General features: G+C 42.6%; 1 protein-coding gene across 1 annotated transcript in view; it reads right to left on the bottom strand.

The window, feature by feature from the left end:
• Positions 1 to 20,879, bottom strand: part of LOC114027908 — a 102,805-nt gene that overhangs the window by 68,564 nt on the left and 13,362 nt on the right. Inside the window, exon 4 of the mRNA XM_027842080.1 lies at positions 14,571 to 14,705. Within this exon, the coding sequence (XP_027697881.1) occupies positions 14,571 to 14,705 (135 nt within the window). The remainder of the gene's footprint in view (positions 1 to 14,570; positions 14,706 to 20,879) is intronic.

Genomic DNA, 20,879 nt, shown 5'->3' with positions numbered 1-20,879 from the left:
TCTTTCTTTCTTCCCTTTCTTTCTTTGTTTCTTTCTTTCCTTCCTTCCTTCCTTCTTTGTTTCTTTCTTTCTTTCTTTTTACCTATGGCTTTACATTAAATGATAAAAACTTCATTTTGAACACCTCAACAACTAATTTCACTTAGTAAGTCAAGGTCAACAAGCATTTATTAAGTGCCTACCATGTACTAAGCACTGTGATAAGAGCTGGGGATACAAAACCAGGCAAAAACTGTGCCTGCCCTCAAGGAGCTCACAATCCAATGGAGGAGAAAACATGCAAACAGCTATATACACACAAGATATGGACACGATAAATTGGGGATAATCTCAGAAGGAAGGCACTAAGATTAAGGAGGACCAGGAATATGTAGGGATAGGGACTGAACTCTGTTTTTTATTAGTAGGCAACTCCTTTTGCCAAGTCCAGCTAAGTAGTGCAGTGGATAGAATGCTGGGCCTGGAGTCAGGAAGATCTGAGTTTAAATCAGGCCCCAGGCACTTGGTTGGTTGTTGTCCTTTGTTCTTGGAGAGGACCAAAATAACATTGTCATGCTGGAGGTGACTGACTGATCAGACCAATACGAGCTTGGAAGGCTCCATCACAGGTCGGTACAAATAGTCCTCAGACACTAGCTGGGTGACCCTGGGCAAGTCACTTCACCCTGTTTGCCTCAGTTTCCTAATCCCTAAAATGAGCTGGAGAAAGAAATGGCAAATCACTCCAGGATGTTTGCCAAGAAAACCCCAAAAGAAGAGTGGGATACAACTGAAACTAAATAACCTTTAACTAATGCAGATTAATACCTTCACATCAATTTAGAGTCTCAGAGAGTTGCCTAGAGCTCTGAGAACTTGACTGATCTGCTCCAGGGTCACACAACCAGTATGTGTCAGAGGCAGGACTTGAATCTGGATGTTTCTGGGTTCAAGGCCAGCTTTCTCTCCACCATGCCATACTGCCTTACTAATTTAATTAATATCAGTGCATAAAATATCATAACTTTTCAGTTCTTTTCTTTGAACCTCCATTAGGATTCTTGGTTCACTCATTCTCTTTTACTTTTCGTTTTGCATTGTGGTAGTTAGACCATTACTCTGTTTCCTTGGTTCTGCTTTTTTTTTTCTTTGCATCATTTCATAAATCTACTTCCACAGTTTCTTTTTAATATTTTTCATATCTGTCAGTATCAATTGTATTCTACTATTCCATTACACTAATGTATCATAATATATTCAACCATTCCCCTATTTTGGATATTTAGGTTATTTCCAATTTTTTTCATTTACAAATAATTTTGGAGGAGCTGGTAGGTCGGAGCTGGTGGCAAGACTTGTGATTTCATTAGTGTATGAAACTTCTGGAGTGGAAATTCCCTCTACTGATGCAGATTGTTGACTTGTCCATAATATCAATAAAGCACCTGATACCTGGATACTATCCCTGTGCTGGTCAATAGGGATATAAAGATAAGAAAGAAATAGTCCTTATCCTCAAAGAGATTACGTTATATTGTTAAAGACAGCATGTACATTTACAAATATATACAATGTATATATAGTATATACATTTAGAACTATATACAATAATTTTTTTAGAGAAAGGGTACTAGCAGGAAGGGCAGAGAATCAGGGGAAAAACCTCTTGTAGAAACTCTGGGGCTGAGCTTTGAAGAGTATAAAGGATATAAGAGACAGTTAAGGCAAGGAGGGGATTGCATTCTAGTCAGGACAGGTTGTACAAAGACCTAGAGACTAGAGATAGAGTGTTGTGTGTGAAGAGAAGCAAGAGAGGGAGTTTGACTGAGCCACAGAGAATGGGAAGGATAGTAATGGAAAGGTAGGTTGGAATCAGGTTCTGAAGGAATTTGAATGGCAGACAGAGAAAGCTGTATTGGAATCTAGAGGTAATAGGGAACCACGGAAGTTTTATGTATAAGGGAGAGTGATTTGGCCAGACCTGGGCTTTAGGAAAATCATGTTGACAGTTGTGTGGAGGATGATTTGGAGAAGAGAGAGACTTAAGGCAGGGAAACCAACTAAGAGGCTACCGGACTGTGGGATTGTGATGATGACCCATCAGAGGAGACTGAGAAGGAGCAGTGAAACAGATAGAAGCAGATCCAAGGGAGATCAGTGTCATGAAAACCCTCAGAGGGATATAGGACAGGAGGAGAGTGTCAAATGGTGCAGAGGTCCAGAAGGATATAGAGTGAGAAAAGACCATTCCATCTGGTAATTAAGAGATTGGTGGTAGCTCTAGAGACATCAATTTCAGCTAAGTGATGAGGTCAGAACCCAGGCTGCAAAAATGTCGAGGAGTGAGTGAGAGTAGAGGAGACAAAGTCAAGATTGCTTTTTCTAGATGTATGGATTTGAAAGAGAAGAGAGATAAGATCTATGAGGATATGGGAGGGTTGTTTGTTAGGCAGCAAGAAAGGAATGAATATAATGATAATGGTCAGCATTTATGTGGCACTTTGAGATTTTTGCAAAATGTTTAATGTATGCTATCTTATTTGAACCTCACAACAGCTCCAGGAGGTGGGTGCTTTTACTATCCTTATTTTACAGATGAGGAAACTGAGGCTGAGAGAGGTTAAGTGACTTTCCCAGGGTCATACAACTGTAAGTGGCAAACTCTGGTCTTCTTGATGCCAAACTCAGGGCATTATCATCTGTGACACCTAGGTGCTAGTATATAGGGAGAGACTGAAGGACCATGGGGGCAATCTGCGGGAGGAGATGGGATCAAGGGTATGCACAGAAGTGGAGAGAAGGGTCATCTCTTCATTAGATACTAGAGTAAAGTAGAAGAGAAAAAGGGATGATGTTGAGGGTTGTTTTAGATAGAGAGGAAGGGAGAAGGGGGAGATCAGGATGAGTAGTTTCTCTTTTTTTCAGTTACTTATGAAGCAAAGTCCTCAGCTACCAGGGAGGGAACAGGGGGATCAAGGAGAGTAAGGAGAGAATTGAGGCAGGGAGATCGACCAGTTGGAAAGTATGAGACAAACTCACAAAGTGGGGGATGGCCACTGGACACCAGTAGGGTGGAGAATGTTTGTAGAACGGCCTTCACTCAAGCTCATTCATGTGCTTTTTCTCATGGACACTTATCTGTAGATAACTAGTCAGCAAGGCTTGGAAGTGGATGAGTTCATAATAACGACAGCAAGACAAACTTGTGGTCACCATGGAAAAGTCCCTGAGGTAAAGGGCCCTGAAGCAGACAGCCCCTCTGCTGTAGCAGAGCATGCCTGTACCTTGGTTTAAGGAGGATGATTTTCTAAGCCATCTGTCAGTGTCCACTGGGTGTTTTCCATTACCAAATGTCATGTTGCATAGAAAGGACAAGGACGGCGATCTGTCTTTGTGCAGAAAGCAGAGAAACACATCAACAGCTGTTCTTGTCTCTCTTTGCTTCTCTCCAGTCATTGTACCAGAAATGCCAAAGAGGATGAGAGGGCCTGGCCTTCTTCCTTAGGTGTCCTCCCTCAATAGTAAAAACAGTCATAGCTTCAGTCAGACTTCCAACAAAAGTCAAGTTAGGGGCCAGTTTTCATCTGTGAGTAATCATCTTTCAGCAATGTGACTTATTCAATTCAACTCCCAGATTTTTTTTCTTGATACTCACAGATGGACAAGTGGGGAACCTTAACTACAGGTTCTGTTCTTCTGAGGAAATGTGAGGATAGCACATTCTCTTCCTTGGGTATTTCTTGGTTGTCAGAGGGATTCACACATGGCTCACGTGTGTGCTATAGATGGGAGAAAGTGAAGTACGGGGGAAAGGGTGCCAGCCTTCGAGTTGGAAGACCAGGATTTGAGTATGGCTCTGATACTTACTAGAAGCATGTCTGTGGACAAGTCACTTAGCCACTCTGACCCTCGGTCCCCTCCTTGTTTTACAGAGGATGACTGGACTAGATGATCTTTAAGGTTTGATCTTCTGTGGAACTAGAAAATAGTGAAGGCCAGGTGAGGGAGTAATCCCAGATGCTATTGGGGCATAATTCTCCAGGGTACATGGTCCCATGTGAGTGATCTGACTGGAATTATAAAGGATTTCTGGCCTTGCAGTAATTTCTTTCAGAAAGGCTGAGAAAGTCAGTTTGTCAGATCACCACCACCAGAAGTCTTTAATGCAGATAGACAATCTCCCTTTAAAGGCTTCCAATTAGTAGAGGATGCCTTGCCCCTGCTACATGCCTCTGAGCTCATCCTGTCGTGGAGGTGGTTTTCACCAAGTGTGTGGCCGTGTTGTTCGAATGTCAAACCTATGTTTGTCTAAATTACTATGTTATGGAGAACTCACACAAGTAAGTGCTCACATGGAGGGCAGAAGAAGAAATACAAGGTTGCTTTCAAGGTCTCTCTGAAGAAATCTGGAATTGATTAGTAGACATGGGAGACATTGGCACAGGACTGCCCAGCACGGTGTGCATGCATCAAAGAAGGTGCTGTGTTCTATAAGCAAAACAGAATTCTGGTAGCTCCAAAGAAATGGGAGATGTACCAGTTTAGGGACATCTCCACTCCCAATGTTCATGTGGACTATGTGTACCCAACCCACGGTAGAGCCTTCCAAATTTGTATTGGTCTGATCAGTCATAGTCAGATACATTGTACCTTGACCCCAACATCATAATGTCATTTTGGTCCTCTTTAAGTATGAAGGACAACGTGTGCGTGTGTATGTGTGTGTGTGTGTATGTGTGCTCACGCATGTGTATGTGTAAGTCTGTTGTTTCTTTGTCAGGCGCATGTACTATTGAACCCTCAATGCTGTTTTCTCACTGACAGCTGTGGAGTAAAAGTTACAGTTTCAAGGTGACAAGGTGATTTGATTCAAGGAATCAAAGATATGCCAGGGGCTGTTGGCTCAGGTATCCTAGCAACACATTCTGGATGTCTGGATAAGGAGGCAGGCTCTTTGCAGACCTGAGAATGGGAATGTGTATCTTTTGCAGGGGTGACTAGGGCTCCAGGTGTTCACAGTTCCATCCGAAAGCTTTAGACAGAGTTGGGCTGAGCTGTTCACATGCCTATCAACACGGCCAGCCCAAGCTAGCTGCTAGAGGGGATCAGTAACAATACCCTCTCCAGACCCCACAAAGAGGCCTGGCCATGGTTAGCACAGAGCCCTTGCCTTGAAAGAGACTAGAAGACTCCTTTATTTGGGCACAACTATAGGTGACAAAGGAGTGTATTCTCCTGGAGAAGGCTGTGACCTGTGGGCTCTTCTCCTCTGGGAAACAGAGCAGGTGCCAGTCTCCTGGGGGTGGTTTCTGTATATGATAGAATAGAGAGAGAAGCAGCATGGTATCCGGTGGAAAACAAGCTGAATGTGACGTCGGAGAATCTAGGTTTGAATCACACCTTTACTACCTGAGTTTGGACAAGTTGTTGCCTCTCATTGCCTCAGTTTCCAAATTTGTAAATGGAGCGGGGTGGGCTAAAGCAAAGCCCCTTCTAGTTCTAGTTTGGGGGCAGATTGGGGAATGACATTATTGCTGATTCCCAATATCTGAAGGGCTGTTAAGTGGATGAGGGAAAACACTTGTTCTGTGAGACTCTAGAGGGAAGAATTAGGGCCAAGGCGGGAAAATGACAGAAGCATATTTTGGTTCAATTATTCAACTCAATAAAAATTCATTAATTGCCTAATATGTTCAAGGCTCTCTGCTGAGCCCTGAATATAGAAAGATGGAAAATGACATAAACTCTGCCTGAAAGAATTTATATTCTATTAGAAGGATTAAAACATATATGCAGATGAGTATGATAGAATGATTAGGTGGCAAAGAAAGGAGTCATGGAAAATGCTCTAGAAAAATTTGAGATAATAAAGAACCCTTCCTCCTAGGCAGAGGGACAGCCAAGGCTTTATGGAACAGCCTTGAAAGGGAAGAATTTCAAAAGGCAGAAATAATAAATGAGTATATTATTGGTATGAGAGATGATTTGCACAAAGGCAGTCAAGTCAATAAATATTTATTAAGTGCTTACTTATTACTACTTATTATGTATTACTGATTAGTACCAGATATTTTATTAAGTGCTGGGGATACAAATACAAGCCAAAAAAAAAAAAAAAGACAATCCCTGCCCTCAGGGAGCTTACATACTAAGGAGGAAGGAGGGGAGCTTACAAACTAAGGAGGAAGGGGGGGGAGCTTATATACTAAGGAGGAAGGGGGGCAGCTTACATACTAAGGAGGAAGGGGGGAATGAAGAAGGGGTACCTGAATAGGGGCATGGTGATAGAGTCCAAAGAAGGAGGCATGGCTAGTCTGGGTCCTTCCTCAAAATGGAGTCTGGGAAAAACTCTCCAACGATAAAGGGGGACACAAGGGTGGGGTGGGGGAGAAGGCAGCTGAACAACAGAAACAGTGCAAGATGACAAGAGAAGACAGGGTAAGTTAGAGAAACAGCTAATAACTTGGTTTGGCTGGCACAGAATATAAGAAAGTAAAAAATATACAGTAAGTTTGGAAGGGCGGGGTAACCAGGTTGTGGACGGAGGGCCTCAGATGTCAAAGAAATTTGTAATTTATCTTAGAATCAACAGTGAGCCAAACAGGGTTCTGATCTGGGGGTACCATGGTGAAGAATCAGCTAGGGGAGAGGAGGGAAACTAGGGGCTAGGAGATTTAATTAAGGTTCTATCACACTGGTCCAGAGAAGAGGCAATAAAGGCCTGACCTTGGCTGGTGGCTAGGTGAGAGGAAGGGAGGGATTCATGAGAGGTAGAATAAACAGGGCTTAGTGGATGGAGAGGGAGCAGGGAGCAGGGAGAGGCAGATAGCGCATAAGTTGGGGCCTGAGTGATTGGGATGATGAGTGTGTTATCAGTACACTAACAGAAATTTGGAGGCAGGGCAGGTTTTCAGAGGAAGATGGAGAGTCTCATTTTAGATATTCAAGTTTGAGGTGCTCACAGAATCTACACTCACAAAGAAGGACTTTTGCCCTTTGATCTTTGTATTCCCATCATGCAGCACCATTCTTACACATAGTAGGCACTAAGAAATGCTTGTTGATAAGAACTGGACTGGCCTTGGTATTCCCATCATGTAGCACTGTTCTTACACATAGCAGACAACAAGAAATGCTTGTTGATAAGAAGTGAACTGGTGGTATATCTTGGTGGAGCTGTTTAATAGCAGTCATTTGGAGATGTGGGGGTGGAGTTCAGGGGAGAGAGATTAGCTCTGTATATATAGATTGGGGAGTTATCAGCTTAGAGGTGATTGATAAACCCATGGGGGAGTAGAGAAGACTAGTAGGAGAAGAGAAATTGGCCAAAAACAGTAATGGGCGGGAGGGGCACTCATGCTTGGAGCCTGAGATGGAAGATTAAATTTCAGAACTGTTGGAAAATGGAACCGTTTGCCTCAAGGGTAGAGAGCTCCCTGTCACTGGAAATATTCTGGCAGAGGATGGAAGATGATTGGAAGTGTTGCTATAGAACAGGAAGCTGAACTAGCTGCCTCTCAGTTCTGAAAGTCTACAATTCTATTCCTACTTGGGAACAATAGGATTAATTTGGCCTAAAATTCATTTCCTTTTTATTCTCCTATATCCTGGGCTTGCCTTCAGATCCTTCCTTCCTCCAAGGGCTCCCCATGGAGCTGATGGGGCAGAGAGGAAGAATAATTAAGTAGAAAGTCCCAGCGTCTCTACTCCCCATCTTGGTCCTATTCAGCTCTAATCCTTATACATATTAAATGGAGAAGGTCCCTTTCTCCTTCTCCCCGTGAATAAGCTGTGGCTAAGATTTAACAATGAGGGAGAGAGAGAGGGCAAAGGGGCTGATGTGTATGTGGGGGGAATTGTACAGGATGGCAGTTTGCTGTTTAGTCATTTCAGTTGTGTCCAACTCTTTGTGACCCCTATCTGGGAATTTCTTGGCAGGGATACTGGAATGGCTTGCCATTTCCTTCTCTAGCTCATTTTACAGATGAGGAAACTGAGGCAAACATGATAAAGTGACTTGCCCAGGGTCACACAGTTAGGAAGTGTGTGACCTTCCCTACAAGTCTCAAGATAACAAAGGCCAAGGGAGAACAAAAGGAGCTTTATTTTTAAGAAAAAGTTTGCCTTCCTCCCATTTCCAAACTATATTGGGGTAAAAATGTGGAAATTTTTAAAAAATTAAAAATGCAACGAGTAAATTAAAAAAAAAAAGAAACAAAAACCCCTTCTTAGGAGTTGGAAGGGACCTCAAAGAAATATCTGGGTGGTGTAGCGGATAGATCACAGGACTTGGAGTCAGGTAGACCTGGCTTCCTATTTCACACACTTAGCTATGTGACCCTCTAGATCCCACTTAGCCTTTTTGATCTCAGTTTTCTCCTCTGTAGAATGGGGCCAATAGTAGCACCTGAGAGAGTTGTTATAAGGCCAGATGAACACATGCACATATATGTATATCCCCCCACCCACACACAATGTCGCATCTTTAGTGCACTTAAAACTATACTGTATTGTTTACACTCATTCATACATAGAAACACACATACATACACGCACACATACATGTATATACATTGTTCATTCTCTGTTCTTAAAGAGAACCAATGACATCACAAGGCTGATGTCTTGACTTACATGTGAATTGGATTTGAATGAGGCAGAGCTGTGCAAAGTATAAATCTAAATCTACATGTATTTTTTGTTGTTCAGTCGTTTTCAGTTGTGTCTGACTCTTCGTGATCCCGTTTGGGGTTTTCTTGGCAAAGACCCTGGAGTGGTTTACCATTTCCTCCTCCAGCTCATTTTACAGATGAGCAAACTGACGCAAACAGAGTGAAGTGACTTGCCCAGGGTCACATAGCTATTATGTGTCTGAGGCCAGATTTGAACTCAGGAAGAGGAGTCTTCCTGATTCTAGGACATACTATTCACTGCGCTACCATATATACATAAATACCAGCCACACAAACATGTATACACAACATGCATATACATAGTATATATATATATATATAGATAGATAGATATGTGCATATATGCATATATATGTATGTGTGTATATAGCTCTTTAAAAACCTTAAAACATTATGTAAATGTGAATTACCATTACTATTCATAAATAAATTTTGAAAACTACTTTAGAGTAGTTCTTTTTAAAAAATTTTCCCCTCAATTACATGTTAAAATAATTTTTTACATTTTAAAATTTTTTAAAAAAATTTTTTACACTTTATAAATTCTGTCCCTACCTCCCTCCTTCCCCTCCCCCCTCCCTGATATGGCAAGCAGTCCAAATAGGTCATATATGTTCATTTATGCAAAACATTTCCATATTAGTCATTTTGTACAAGAAGACTTAAATAAAAGAAAAATATGAAAGAAAGAAAGTGCAAAAAATAGTATGCTTCAGTCTGTATCAGACAATATCAGTTCTTTCTTTGGAGGCAGATAGTATGATTCATCATGAATCCTTTGAGATTGTCTTGATCATGGTACTGTAGAGAAGAGCTAAGTCATTCACAGTTCTTCATCATACAATATTATTGTTACTGTGTACGACATTCTCCTGGTTCTACTCATTTCACTTTGCACCAGTTCATGTAAGTCTTTCCAGGTTTTTCTGAAATCATCCTGCTTGTTGTTTCTTATAGCATAATAGCATTCCATCACAATCATATACCACAACTTGTTCAGCCATTCCCCAGTTGATGGGCATCCCCTCAATTTCCAATTCTTAGCCACCACAAAAAGAACTGCTATAAATATTTTTGTACCAATATATCTTTTCCCATTGAGCAGAAGTTCTTAATGGAGGAATTTCAAGGAGTCCATCTACTTGAATGGGGGAAAAATCATATCTTGATTTTCACTAACCTTTGCTTTCCTTTATTTTATTGTTGTTCAGCCATTTCAGGCATGTCTGACCCGTCATGACCCCATTTGGGATTTTCTTGACAAAGATACTGGAGTGGTTTGCCATTTCCTTCTTCAGCTCATTTTTACAGATGGAGAAACTGAGGCAAACAGGGTGAAATGACTTGCTCAGGATAGCACAGCTAGTAAGTGTCTGAGACCAGATCTGAACTCAGGAAGACTCATCTTCCTGATTTCAGGCCTGGCACTCTATCCACTGTACCACTTAGTTTCCCATAATTTAAAACCCTATGTATTTTATTTTATGCATTTAAAAACAGAATTCTGATGAGGGGTCATAGGTTTTCCTGAACTGCCAATAGCCCCAGGACACCCACAATGTTAAGAATTCTTGCTTTAGAGACGGAGGTCACCAAAACAAATGCATATATTTCCCCCCAATACATTTTCCTCTTCTCCCTGTGCCAAAGCTTCAAAATTTATGGAAATATTTTGCCTCTGTGTGATTCACAAAATGACCGTGAGACTGAAATAATACAACTGTGGTAGTGAAAAACACACCAAGCTCAGAGTCGGGAGAATTGTATTCAGTTCTGGCTCACTTAACTCTTTTGGCCTCAGTTTCCTTAACTGCCAAATGAAAAGGGTGGACTAGATAGTGTCTAAACTCTGACATTCTGTGTTCTAAGGTGGCATCTGAGGCATTATTGTTGTTTCTTGTCCTTCATTTTGAAGAGGACTAAGGACGTCATGGGGTGATGCCTTGACTTGTGTGTGAAATGGATTAAAGTGAAGCAAAGTTGCACAAAGTCATCAGCCTCAATCTCTCTTCCAGAGTCACTGACATTCACTGGCAAGACAGAAGTCAAGATGACCGGAGATGGCCTGGATGTAGGGGATGATTTTGACGTCTTCAATATCTGACCAAGCTCTAAGTGCTCTACAGCGCCTCCTTTAGCCTCCTTCATGTCCTTTGGAACAAATTGTTCTCATCCCCCCATTCTATTGGGGAAATCTTCACATGCTTGGGGTAGACACCCCCTAACTCACTGACAGGTTTGAGGCCTGTTGGTTACCTTCAACCTGTTTTACCCCTTCTGCTAAGACAATTAACTGGAGTGTGGCCTCTGAGCATGCTTCAGCTTCTCAGAGCCACCGGTGAGAGTTGGATGAAGGTGGACTCCAAAGGCAAATGAACAGCCCTGAAAAGGGCTCGGCAAGCCCTCACATCAGAAGAGTTAGTCTTTCCTCAACATCCTTTGCACCCCAAGGTAACATTATATTCTAAGAGACTATCAATCAACCAATCAATGTTTGTTAACTACCTACTATGTGCCAGGTCACTTTTGACTCTGACACTACATTTCAAGGCCCCTTCCAGTTCTTAAGAGCCTATGTTGTACGTTCTATTTACCACTCTAAGTGTTAAGGCCCTTTCCAGTTTCTATGAGAGTGCTTCAAAGTTTGCTGCTGTTGTTGTTGAATTGTTTGAGTTGTGGCTGACCCTTCATGACCCCATTTGGGGTTTTCTTGGCAAAGATACTTCTCCAGCCCATTTTACAGATGAGGAACTGAGGCAAATAGGGTGAAGTGACTTGACCAGGATCGCACAGCTTGTAAGGGTCTGAGGCCAGATTTGAACTCAGGAGGGTGAGTCTTCCTGATTCCAAGCCCAGTGATCCATCCACTGTGCCACCCAGCTGCCAGCTTCAAAATATTAAATACTATACATGTATAAATGAAAGATCCACAATTTCCACAGCAGGAAGACTCCTAGCATGGGAATTTCCTCCAACAGTCAAAACTGCATCCTATCTGTGTGACTTAGCAGATCATCAGATCATGGATTTAGAGTGGAAATGGACCCTTGAAGGTCATCTTGCCCAAATCCCTCCTTTTACAGATGAGAAAATTGAGGCCAGAGAGGATTTTGACTCCTGACTCCAAATTCCCTGACTCCAAGTCCAATATTTTTCTCACATACCATGACCTTAAATCTTAGAGACAAAACAGTTCCCAGTATTTCCTGGAATATCTGGAAGATAAGGGCAACCCGGCACTGTAGCGGAAAAAGTTCTGGGCTTTGAGTCAGGAAGACATGAATTTGAATCCTACCTTAGACATTTATTAATTGTGTGACCCTGGGCAAACTATATAACCTCTCCCAACCTCAGTTTCCTCATTTGTAAAATGGGAATAAATCATAGCACCTATTTGTTGTGAGGATTAAATGAGATAACATATGTAAAGCACTTTGTAAACCTTTGACAGCTATATAAATGTTGTTGTTATCAGGGTTTGAGTCATTGTTTTGGTTGTCTAGACCTACAAAAGGGATGGAGAAAATGTTAAAAATGCAGATTAAATTTCAAATTAAGGATGCCTCTATTGTACATCTCTATAAAGGAAAAGGAAATAGCTTGTCCTGTGACAATCACAAGAGGTCTCTCTCTCTCAGTCATTGCCCGCAAGATTCTTGCCAGTACTCCTTAATCTGCTGATTCTTCCCCTAGAGGATGGTCATCTACCTGAGAGTCACTGTGGCTTCAGAAAGGGCCGAGGAACAGCTGGTCTGGTGTTTGCTGCCTGACAACTCCAGAAGAAATCCCCCTGCCCCTAGCTGAAGGTGGAGTGGCAGGGTTGATGCTCTGCTAAACCTTACCTGGATCTTCAGCCCATCTCTAGCAAAGGCTGCCCTGAATGGGGCATGAAACCATATGGGTGACCCCTCTGTTCTACTTGTCCATATTGGACAATCCAGAGCTTCAGTATTGATTATTTTTAATCTGCACAGAACCCAGTGGGGTAGGTAGGGTAGGTACCACTGTCTCTAGTTTATAGACTAGTCAGTTACCCAGTTGGTCAACAAACTTACTCACAAAGCACTTATTTATGGGGATACAAAGAAAGGCTCTCTGTCCTCAAGGAGTGTGCATTCTAATGGGGAGGCAACAAGTAAATAATGATGTATATACGATATATATATATATATACACATACATATATACATATATATATACATACACACACAGAGATGCGTTTACATATGTATTTATGACATATATATTTTTTGTTTTTTTGTTTTTGTTTTTTGGGTGAAGCAATTGGGGTTAAGCGACTTGCCTAGGGTTACACAGCTAGTGTTATGTGGCTGAGGCCAGATTTATGATACATATGTGTGTTTACATATACACACATATAGAGAAAGAATGAGAGTGAGTAGGTAAAAGTAATTTGAGAAAAGAATGACAATATCTAGCATTTATATAATACTTTAGTTTGCAAAATACTTTACAAATATCATCTTGTTTTATCCTTACAATAACTCTAAGAGGTTAAGTGCTATTATTATCCCTATTTTACAGATGAAGAAACCAAGACAGACAGCTGTTAAGTGACTTACACAGGGTCACAAAGTTACTAAGTGTTTGAGGCCAGATTTGAACTTAGGTCTATCCTAACTCTAGAATCAACACCGTATATACTACATGCCATCAAGTGGTCTCTACTAGGCACGATTACCTTGGTAGGGGCACCAAAAAAAGTCTCTTACGGAGGTGAGATTTGAGCTGAGCTGAGAAAACTAAAAAGCTGAGATGCGGGAAGCAGAGTATTCTAGGTATGGAGGGGTCTTTGAAGTACAAAGCCAAGGAGAAGCGAGATAGTAATAATACTAATAACAACAACAATAATAATACTAGTGGTAGTAGTAACAAAAAACTACTAGTAGCTAGCATTGATAAAGTACCTATTATATACCAAGCACTGTGCTAAGTGCTTTACAAATATCTCATTTGCTGTGTTCAAGGGATTGCAAGTAGGTCATTGTGGTTGGATCCTAGACTGTGTGAAGGGTAGTAAAGTATGAGGAAGACAGAAAGAGGTCCAGGGATGAAGACTTTCTATTTTATCCCAGAGGTAATAGAGGGCTATTGAAGTTCATTGAGCAGGGGGCAGACATGGTCAGATGTGTGCTTTAGAAAAATCACTTTGGCAGATGACTGGCACGTGATTTGGGTGGGGAGAGACTTGAGGTAGGATGACCAGTGAGAAGGCCATTGCAGTTATCCAGGCAACCTAGAATGAAGGCCTGAACTAAAGTTGTTTCTGTATGAGTGTTGAGAAGGGGACATAGAAGTGATATTGTGAAGGTATGAATGATGAGACTTGGGGCTGAGTGCGAGGGAGGAGCTGAGGATGGACAGTGAGGTCGGGAGCCTGGGTGCCTGGAAGGATGGTGATGCCCTTGATGGTAATCGGGGAGTTTGGAATGGGGTAATGTCTGGGAAGAAGGATAATGAATCCTGTTTTGGCCATGTTGAATTTGCGATGCCTATGGGATATCTAATACAAGAAGTCCAAAGGGCTGTTAAAGATGATGAATTGGAGACTCAAGTTAAAATGACTTGTCCGTGGTCCCACCATTTATTAGGCAGCAGAGCTGGGGCTTTTGGCTCCATATCTGGTGACCTTTCCACTATACTACAAAAATTTTCCCTTTTTTTTCTCTCCCCTCCTGCCCTCCCTGGGTACCTGCTATTTGATTAATTTAATTCTTTGGCAAAACCCATGATGTCTTTAATAAAAACACCAACCCTCTTCCCAAAGCATCCACCCCAGGGCCTGGCTGGAGAGTGAGGCACCCATGCCAGGCAGCCCAGAGCTCAGGTGGCGGTACCCTTCAGGGTGGGAGGGGTGGCGTGAGAAAGAGGACTTACTGGAGCAGCTGATTTTGATGGACATGTAGTCTCGACTACAGTCCTTCTTGTAGTGACAGCGTAGCCAGTTCAGCAGGCACAGCCCGTTGTCACACTGCAGCTCCTCCTTCTTACACGGAAGGATGCTCTGCTCATCTGAAGGACACAGAGACAAAAAATAGTGGCTTTTAATCCCTCTTGCTTAGCTGGAAGGAACCTTAAAAATACAGAACCTCAGAATGATGGTCATAGAACATCAGAACTGATTGGCTGGGATATGAGGGATGATCTAGTACCAACTCCTGACTTTATGGATGAAGAAACTGAGGCTCAGAGTGATGAAATCACTCATCCAAGGTGACACAGCTATTTAGTTGCATATCAGGCTTAGAATCCAGGGATGTTCCAGCTCCCAATCTGGCTAGTTGCTTTGCATGATGCTAGCGCCTTCTGAACCCTGTATTCCTCATCTGGCAAAGCCCTGGGCCATGACTCTTCCAGATTGATTTCCAAGAGATTTGTGACTGGAACACATCACCCCATCTCCCCTCTCCCTGACTTTGCATTAGCTACCCTCCATTCCTAGAATGCTCTGCTCCTTCACCTCAGCCTTTTAGCTTTCCTAGCTTCCTTCAAGACAACTCAAATTCCACCTTGACAGGAGATACTTCCTGGTGCTCCCCAGTATCTTCCCTTCACCTTGGAAAGGTGACTTTTATCTGGGTATAGGAATAAGCAAGCTATGGATTTTTGCTGAGCAAGGACTGAGCTCTAACAATATGTACCTAGGGATCAAATTTATCTGGGTGTCCAAGAGAATATGACCTGGTTACTATGTAGATGCTAAATCCAGTCATGGCTGATCCCAAGATGATAAGCACCTCCCCTGCTCCCACTCACACACTCACACACACACACACACACACACACACACACACACACACACTTACACATGACCTCTTTAAGCCATAGCTAACTTTCATTTGGACAACTAACATGAAGTACATTTTAGGATTTTTTTTATGGGATCTATGGTTTCATTAATGTAGAGAACTCCTCATCTTTATCTGCTGATACAAAATGGCACATGCTCTGAAATTGTGGTTATAGAGTTGTCTAGGGCACTAAAAAAAAGGTCAAGTGACTTGTTCAAGATCACATGACTGGTACATGTCACAGTGGGACTTGAGGCCAGGGTGTCCTGGCTCAGTGGCCAGTTCTCTGTCCACTCTGCCATTCTGCGTCTCATGTATCTTAGGAAACAATCATTTATCGGGCATTTACCATACACTGGGAACCACATGAAGACATATAATATAATCCCTTGCTTTGAGAAATTTACAGAATAGTTGGGGAGATAGATATATACAAATAATTAGGATGCAAATTGAAAGATGATGAGTCCATAAGAGAGGTACCAACACTGTCAAGATGTTCCCAGGGATCAGCCACCAAGCTGATCACTAGACAACAGCCTTCAGACCCAAAGATTTTGAATCATATGAGGACTGTTTAACTTGAAAAGGCTACAAACCAAGATGAAAATGGAAGGAGAGTCGGTACATGAATGTTTGCTCTCAGAAACACTCTCAATGTCTCTCTGAAGAACTTTGGAACTGAAAGTGTGACATGGGAGATGCTGGCAAAGGACTGCCCAGCATGGCATGCCTGCAGCAAAGAAGGGACTGTGTGCTCTACAAGTAAAGCAGGATTGCAGTAGCTCAAAAGAAATGTGAGATGTGCAAATCTTGAGACATCTCCATTCCAAATGAACCATTTGTGCCCGGCCTATGGTAGAGCTTTCTGAGCTTGTATTGGTCCCATCAGCCACAGTCAACACACTGTTTCCTGACTTCAACATAATGATATCATTTTGGTCCTGTGAGAATGGAAGGACAATAACCAACCGGCCAAAAAAACTCTGGGAAGTTCAGCCAGGAGATGGCAGGGAATATGACCCCTGTTTTTGAATACCTGGGAAGTGGGGAGGGTGATTGTGTCCTTTTTCGGTTTGATTCCAAAGGGCAGAATTAAGTCAGTCAACAATTCAATAAGCATTTATGAAATGCCTACTATGCACCAGGCGATATGCAATGGATAGAAGTTACAGAGGGGCCAGTTGGCTCAGTTTAAGGTAGACCTGTTTAACAAAAAATGGAATGGGCGGCTTGGTAGTGAGTTCTCATCAGTCAAGGTGTTCAAGCAGAGGCTGGATCATCTCTTCTAGGAGATGTTGTGGATGGCATTCTTTCTTCAGGTAGAATTTGGACTAGCTAATCTTTGAGTTTCTTTTTAGCACTGAGATTTTATGATTCTGTGATTTCCTGGAGAACTAAAAAACAAAAAAACCCCCCAAAACCTCTCCTTCTGGTGTGAAGAGGTTAGGGCAGGAGTGAGGAGCCTTTGGCCTCGAGGCCACACGTGGCCTTCTAGGTCCTCAAGTGTGGCCCTTTGACTATGTTTGGATTCAGTCAAAGGGCCTCACTTGAGGGCCTGAAGGGCCACGTGTGGCCTCGAGGCTGCGGGTTCCCCACCCCTAGGGCAACTCATAAAAGCAGAGAACAGAATATCAAAACATTTTAACAATCCGCCCACATTCTGTAATCCTACAGTTAAAAGATTGAAATCGATTCTTCCTGGTTCATCCTGGAGCAGTGTGCGAATGTGTAAAATAGAATGCAATTTGATGATTATTTATTTGGGAGTGTGGCCACTTGTACAACACCACCAAATGAACTGCAGCTGATGAAAATGTTGATTTAATCTGTGCGCTAAGGACTTAATTAACAATCAGTCATGCTCACTGGAGGTAAAAGCTGTCTTGCCAATGGAAAACAGACCTCCCTGCTTCAGGGCACACTGATCCCTTTCAGCTGCTAGGGGTGGTGAGTCAGAGTGCAAACAATGCTAGCTGCTGGGATTGACCTAGTAGTTCGTTCTTTCATTCATTCATTCATTCATTCTTGTAGTGGGGGGGGGGTAGAAAAAAAAAGATACTTGAGTCCTTGAAACACCTTAACTGACCTTGAGGTTGTCACATATTACAATAAGGGATACTCTTAATGAAGATCCAGAGTCATCCAGATAAGATTAAATCACGTTCACATTATCTTTTGTTCACAAAGTTACAGAATGTCAGAGCTCAAAGGGGCCTTTAGACATGTAAGGTTATGGAGGATGTTAGGAACCATACTGGGAGGACTGTGTGAATATTTAGGGGCCCTGGTTTTAGTTCTGCCTCACAGTCATCTGTACCTTTCACTAGACCAGAAACCTGCTGGTGGAAAATAGCTGCCCAGAGTTTGCTCAAGGCACACGTATCTGTCACTGACTCCACTCACTGAGCCGCGAGTGAATGAGTCCACGGTCTCTGAGCTCAGCTTTCTTCATTTTGCGGCTGAAGTACAGGAGGAGAGTACTTCCATCCCGCTCTCTGACTCATCTCTAATTGGATTTCCTAACAAGGGGAATTCAGCGTGCAGTACTTTGAGCTATTAAGTGGTTCTATTATGTACACGAAGAGTCGGCTTCATTTCCCTCTCATTTCCTTGTTCATCAGCCTTCCACTCAAGGGGACTCTTAGAAATGGAGACCTAAAAAGGTACCATGCTAATTAAAGCATCAAAGGCCCCCCTCCCTCCTTAACTGAAGTGAATTGGGGAGTGGAAAGGGGAGGAAGTTACTCAGGAAAGTTTCATGGCTGAGCAGGTTGTGGCTTCCTCACACTGGACCTAGGGGATGATCCATGACTATCCTAGAGGGGAAAGATTTATCCTGATTAGGATATATAGAATTGAGGCTTCCATTATAGGTAGACAAAAGTGTTGTTGTTATTTAGTTGTGTCCAACTCTATGCACACCTAGACTTTTCTGTCCATGGGTTTTTCTTGGCAAAGATACTGGAATGGTTTGCCATTTCCTTCTCCATTGTGTCCCCATTTTACAGATGAAGAACTGAGGCAAATACGGATTAATTGACTTGCCCAGGGTCACACAGCTAGTCAGTGTCTGAAGCCAGACTTGAACTCAGATCTTCCTGACTGACCAAATGGCTCAGTAGCTGGCCATTTAGATTCAGTAGATTTTAAAATGAGCTGGCAGGTTCCCTTCCCTGCAAAAATCTCTTCAACCCGGGTGACACTGTGTCTGCCTCTCTTCAATGCAATTCATTCACTCATCAGGACATCACCCTCATGATGTCCCTGGTCCTCTTCGAAAATGAGGTATGAAAAACAACCATAGTCACCACGTCTAAAATTCCAACACTAGGAATGTATTTATTGGAATGTGGAAACGGAAGTCAGAGCAACAGGTCGACGTTAGAGGGAGGAAGATTCCTTCAGAATTTAGAGGGGTCCGATCATGAAATGGTCTGCCTTGGTAGGGCGTGAGATTTCTGTTACTGCAAACTTGTAAGGAGAGGTGGGGGACTCAGTGGAGGTGCTTACAGAGGGGATACATGCTTCAGCTAGGTCACAGGTTGGATGCCTCCTGATGTCCCTTTGGACCCTGGGATTCTGAGATTCCCTGGGCTCTTTTTAAAAATCCACATAATTCTGGGAATGGCAGCAACTAGAACCTTGGTGTTAATGAACTTACCATAAATACTAGAGCTGGAAGGGACCTCCCATGAGATGACATGAGTGAAGTCCTTTGTAGACCTTATTGTTGGTCAAACATTGTTGACTTTGTGTGACCCCATGGACCATACTGTCCATGTGGTCTTCTTGGCAAAGATACTAGAGTGGTTTGCCATTTCCTTCTCCAGTGGATTAAGGCAAATAGAAGTTAAGCAACTTGCCCAGGGTCACACAACTAGAAAGTAGCTGATGCCAGATTAGAGCTCAGGTCTTCCTGACTCCAGGCCCAGTGCTCTACCCACTGAGGCACCTAGCTGCCTACTAGACCTTACCCACTAGGTTGTTGTTGTTTGTCCTTTTATCTTGAAGAGGACCAACCCACTAGGCACTCACATTCCATACTTGCATTCTTTGGGAGAGCTGGGCTTCTTACCAGTTTAAAATTTGAGGATAGATTGAGATCATTTTGGCTCCAAGAATTCTAATCATTTGTGTGACCCAATGAAACTGTGTGGTGGTGGGTTTTAGGGGGAGATGGTATATAAATACTAGCTGTTACGATTATTATTTTAATTTATGTGAGAACTAGAACCCAGCCTTCTGGCCTGAAGAAATCTCTGCCCAATGGAAGTGCCTGCTTGTCTTAGACCCTTGGGTCTTGGTAAACACACCTTGAATCCCACTTGGCCTGCCTTTTTGATTTATATTTTCCTCCTCCTGATTCAGATTCTACCCCTCCATTTCCGGATGGGACTTGTCCTTCTTGCATTTGGGATATATGTTTAGCCCTCAGTATTGGTTGGCCCTACCCTGAGTGAGATAGCCTATTTTTGTTCTGTCTCTGAAGAAATCCAATGGCCTCTTACTGCAAAAATTCGAATCCTATACCCTGCATATATGCTAGCCTCCCTGCTCCAGGGTGCCAGTCCTCATAGGTGTTAGATCCTGGTTTTCACATCACCTGTACCTGGGCAGCTAGGTGGTGCAGTGGATAGAGCATTGGCTTTGGAGTCAGGAGGACCTGAGTTCAAATCCAGCCTTAGACATATACTAGCTATGCAAACTTAAGCAAGTCACTTAACCCTGTCTGCCTCAGTTTCTTCATCTGTAAAATAGGAATCATAAGAGCACCTACTTCCCAGGGTCATTGGAGGATTGGATGAGATACACTATGTAAAGTGGTTTGCAAACCTTAGATCACTATATACCCACTAGCTATTGTTATAATTCCCTCCCTTGCAGTTGGGGCATTCCTAGCTACTACACAACTCCTCAGAAACCCTTCACTCTGGAAAATGAAGCTTCTTCACAGGAAGAGAATTTGTAATAGTGGAACATGTAGCCACATTAAACAAATGGTGCTCAGTGAAGGTAGATGGATGAATATCCGAGAAGGCGCTATAATTTGGTCTCACTTCACATGTAGACGATAAACTTTTCTTTATCATCTCAAAGGGAGGGTAAAGACTCATTAGGTTTAAGAAAAAAAAAAAACCAAGAGAGAGAAAGATCTGTAAAATGCAACTGCACCCTTTGGGAAAAGGACTGGGCTCTCAGTCACCACCTCCTTCCATGAAACTCTCCTTTCTACTTACTGGGCACCTAACCATTGATGTACAAATAAAGGTGATGGGAATTTCAAGAGCTCACACCCCACCCAGTGGGCCTTGGAATACTAAAGGGAGAGTGGTAGGGGAGGCAGGAATGATGGATTTAGAGAGCACCTGGGTTCATTTCTTAGTCCTGACCC

Source organism: Vombatus ursinus, unplaced genomic scaffold, assembly GCF_900497805.2.
Source record: "Vombatus ursinus unplaced genomic scaffold, bare-nosed wombat genome assembly UNPS02014864.1, whole genome shotgun sequence".
Lineage (NCBI taxonomy): Eukaryota > Metazoa > Chordata > Mammalia > Diprotodontia > Vombatidae > Vombatus > Vombatus ursinus.
This window is presented reverse-complemented; position numbering and strand designations above follow the sequence as displayed.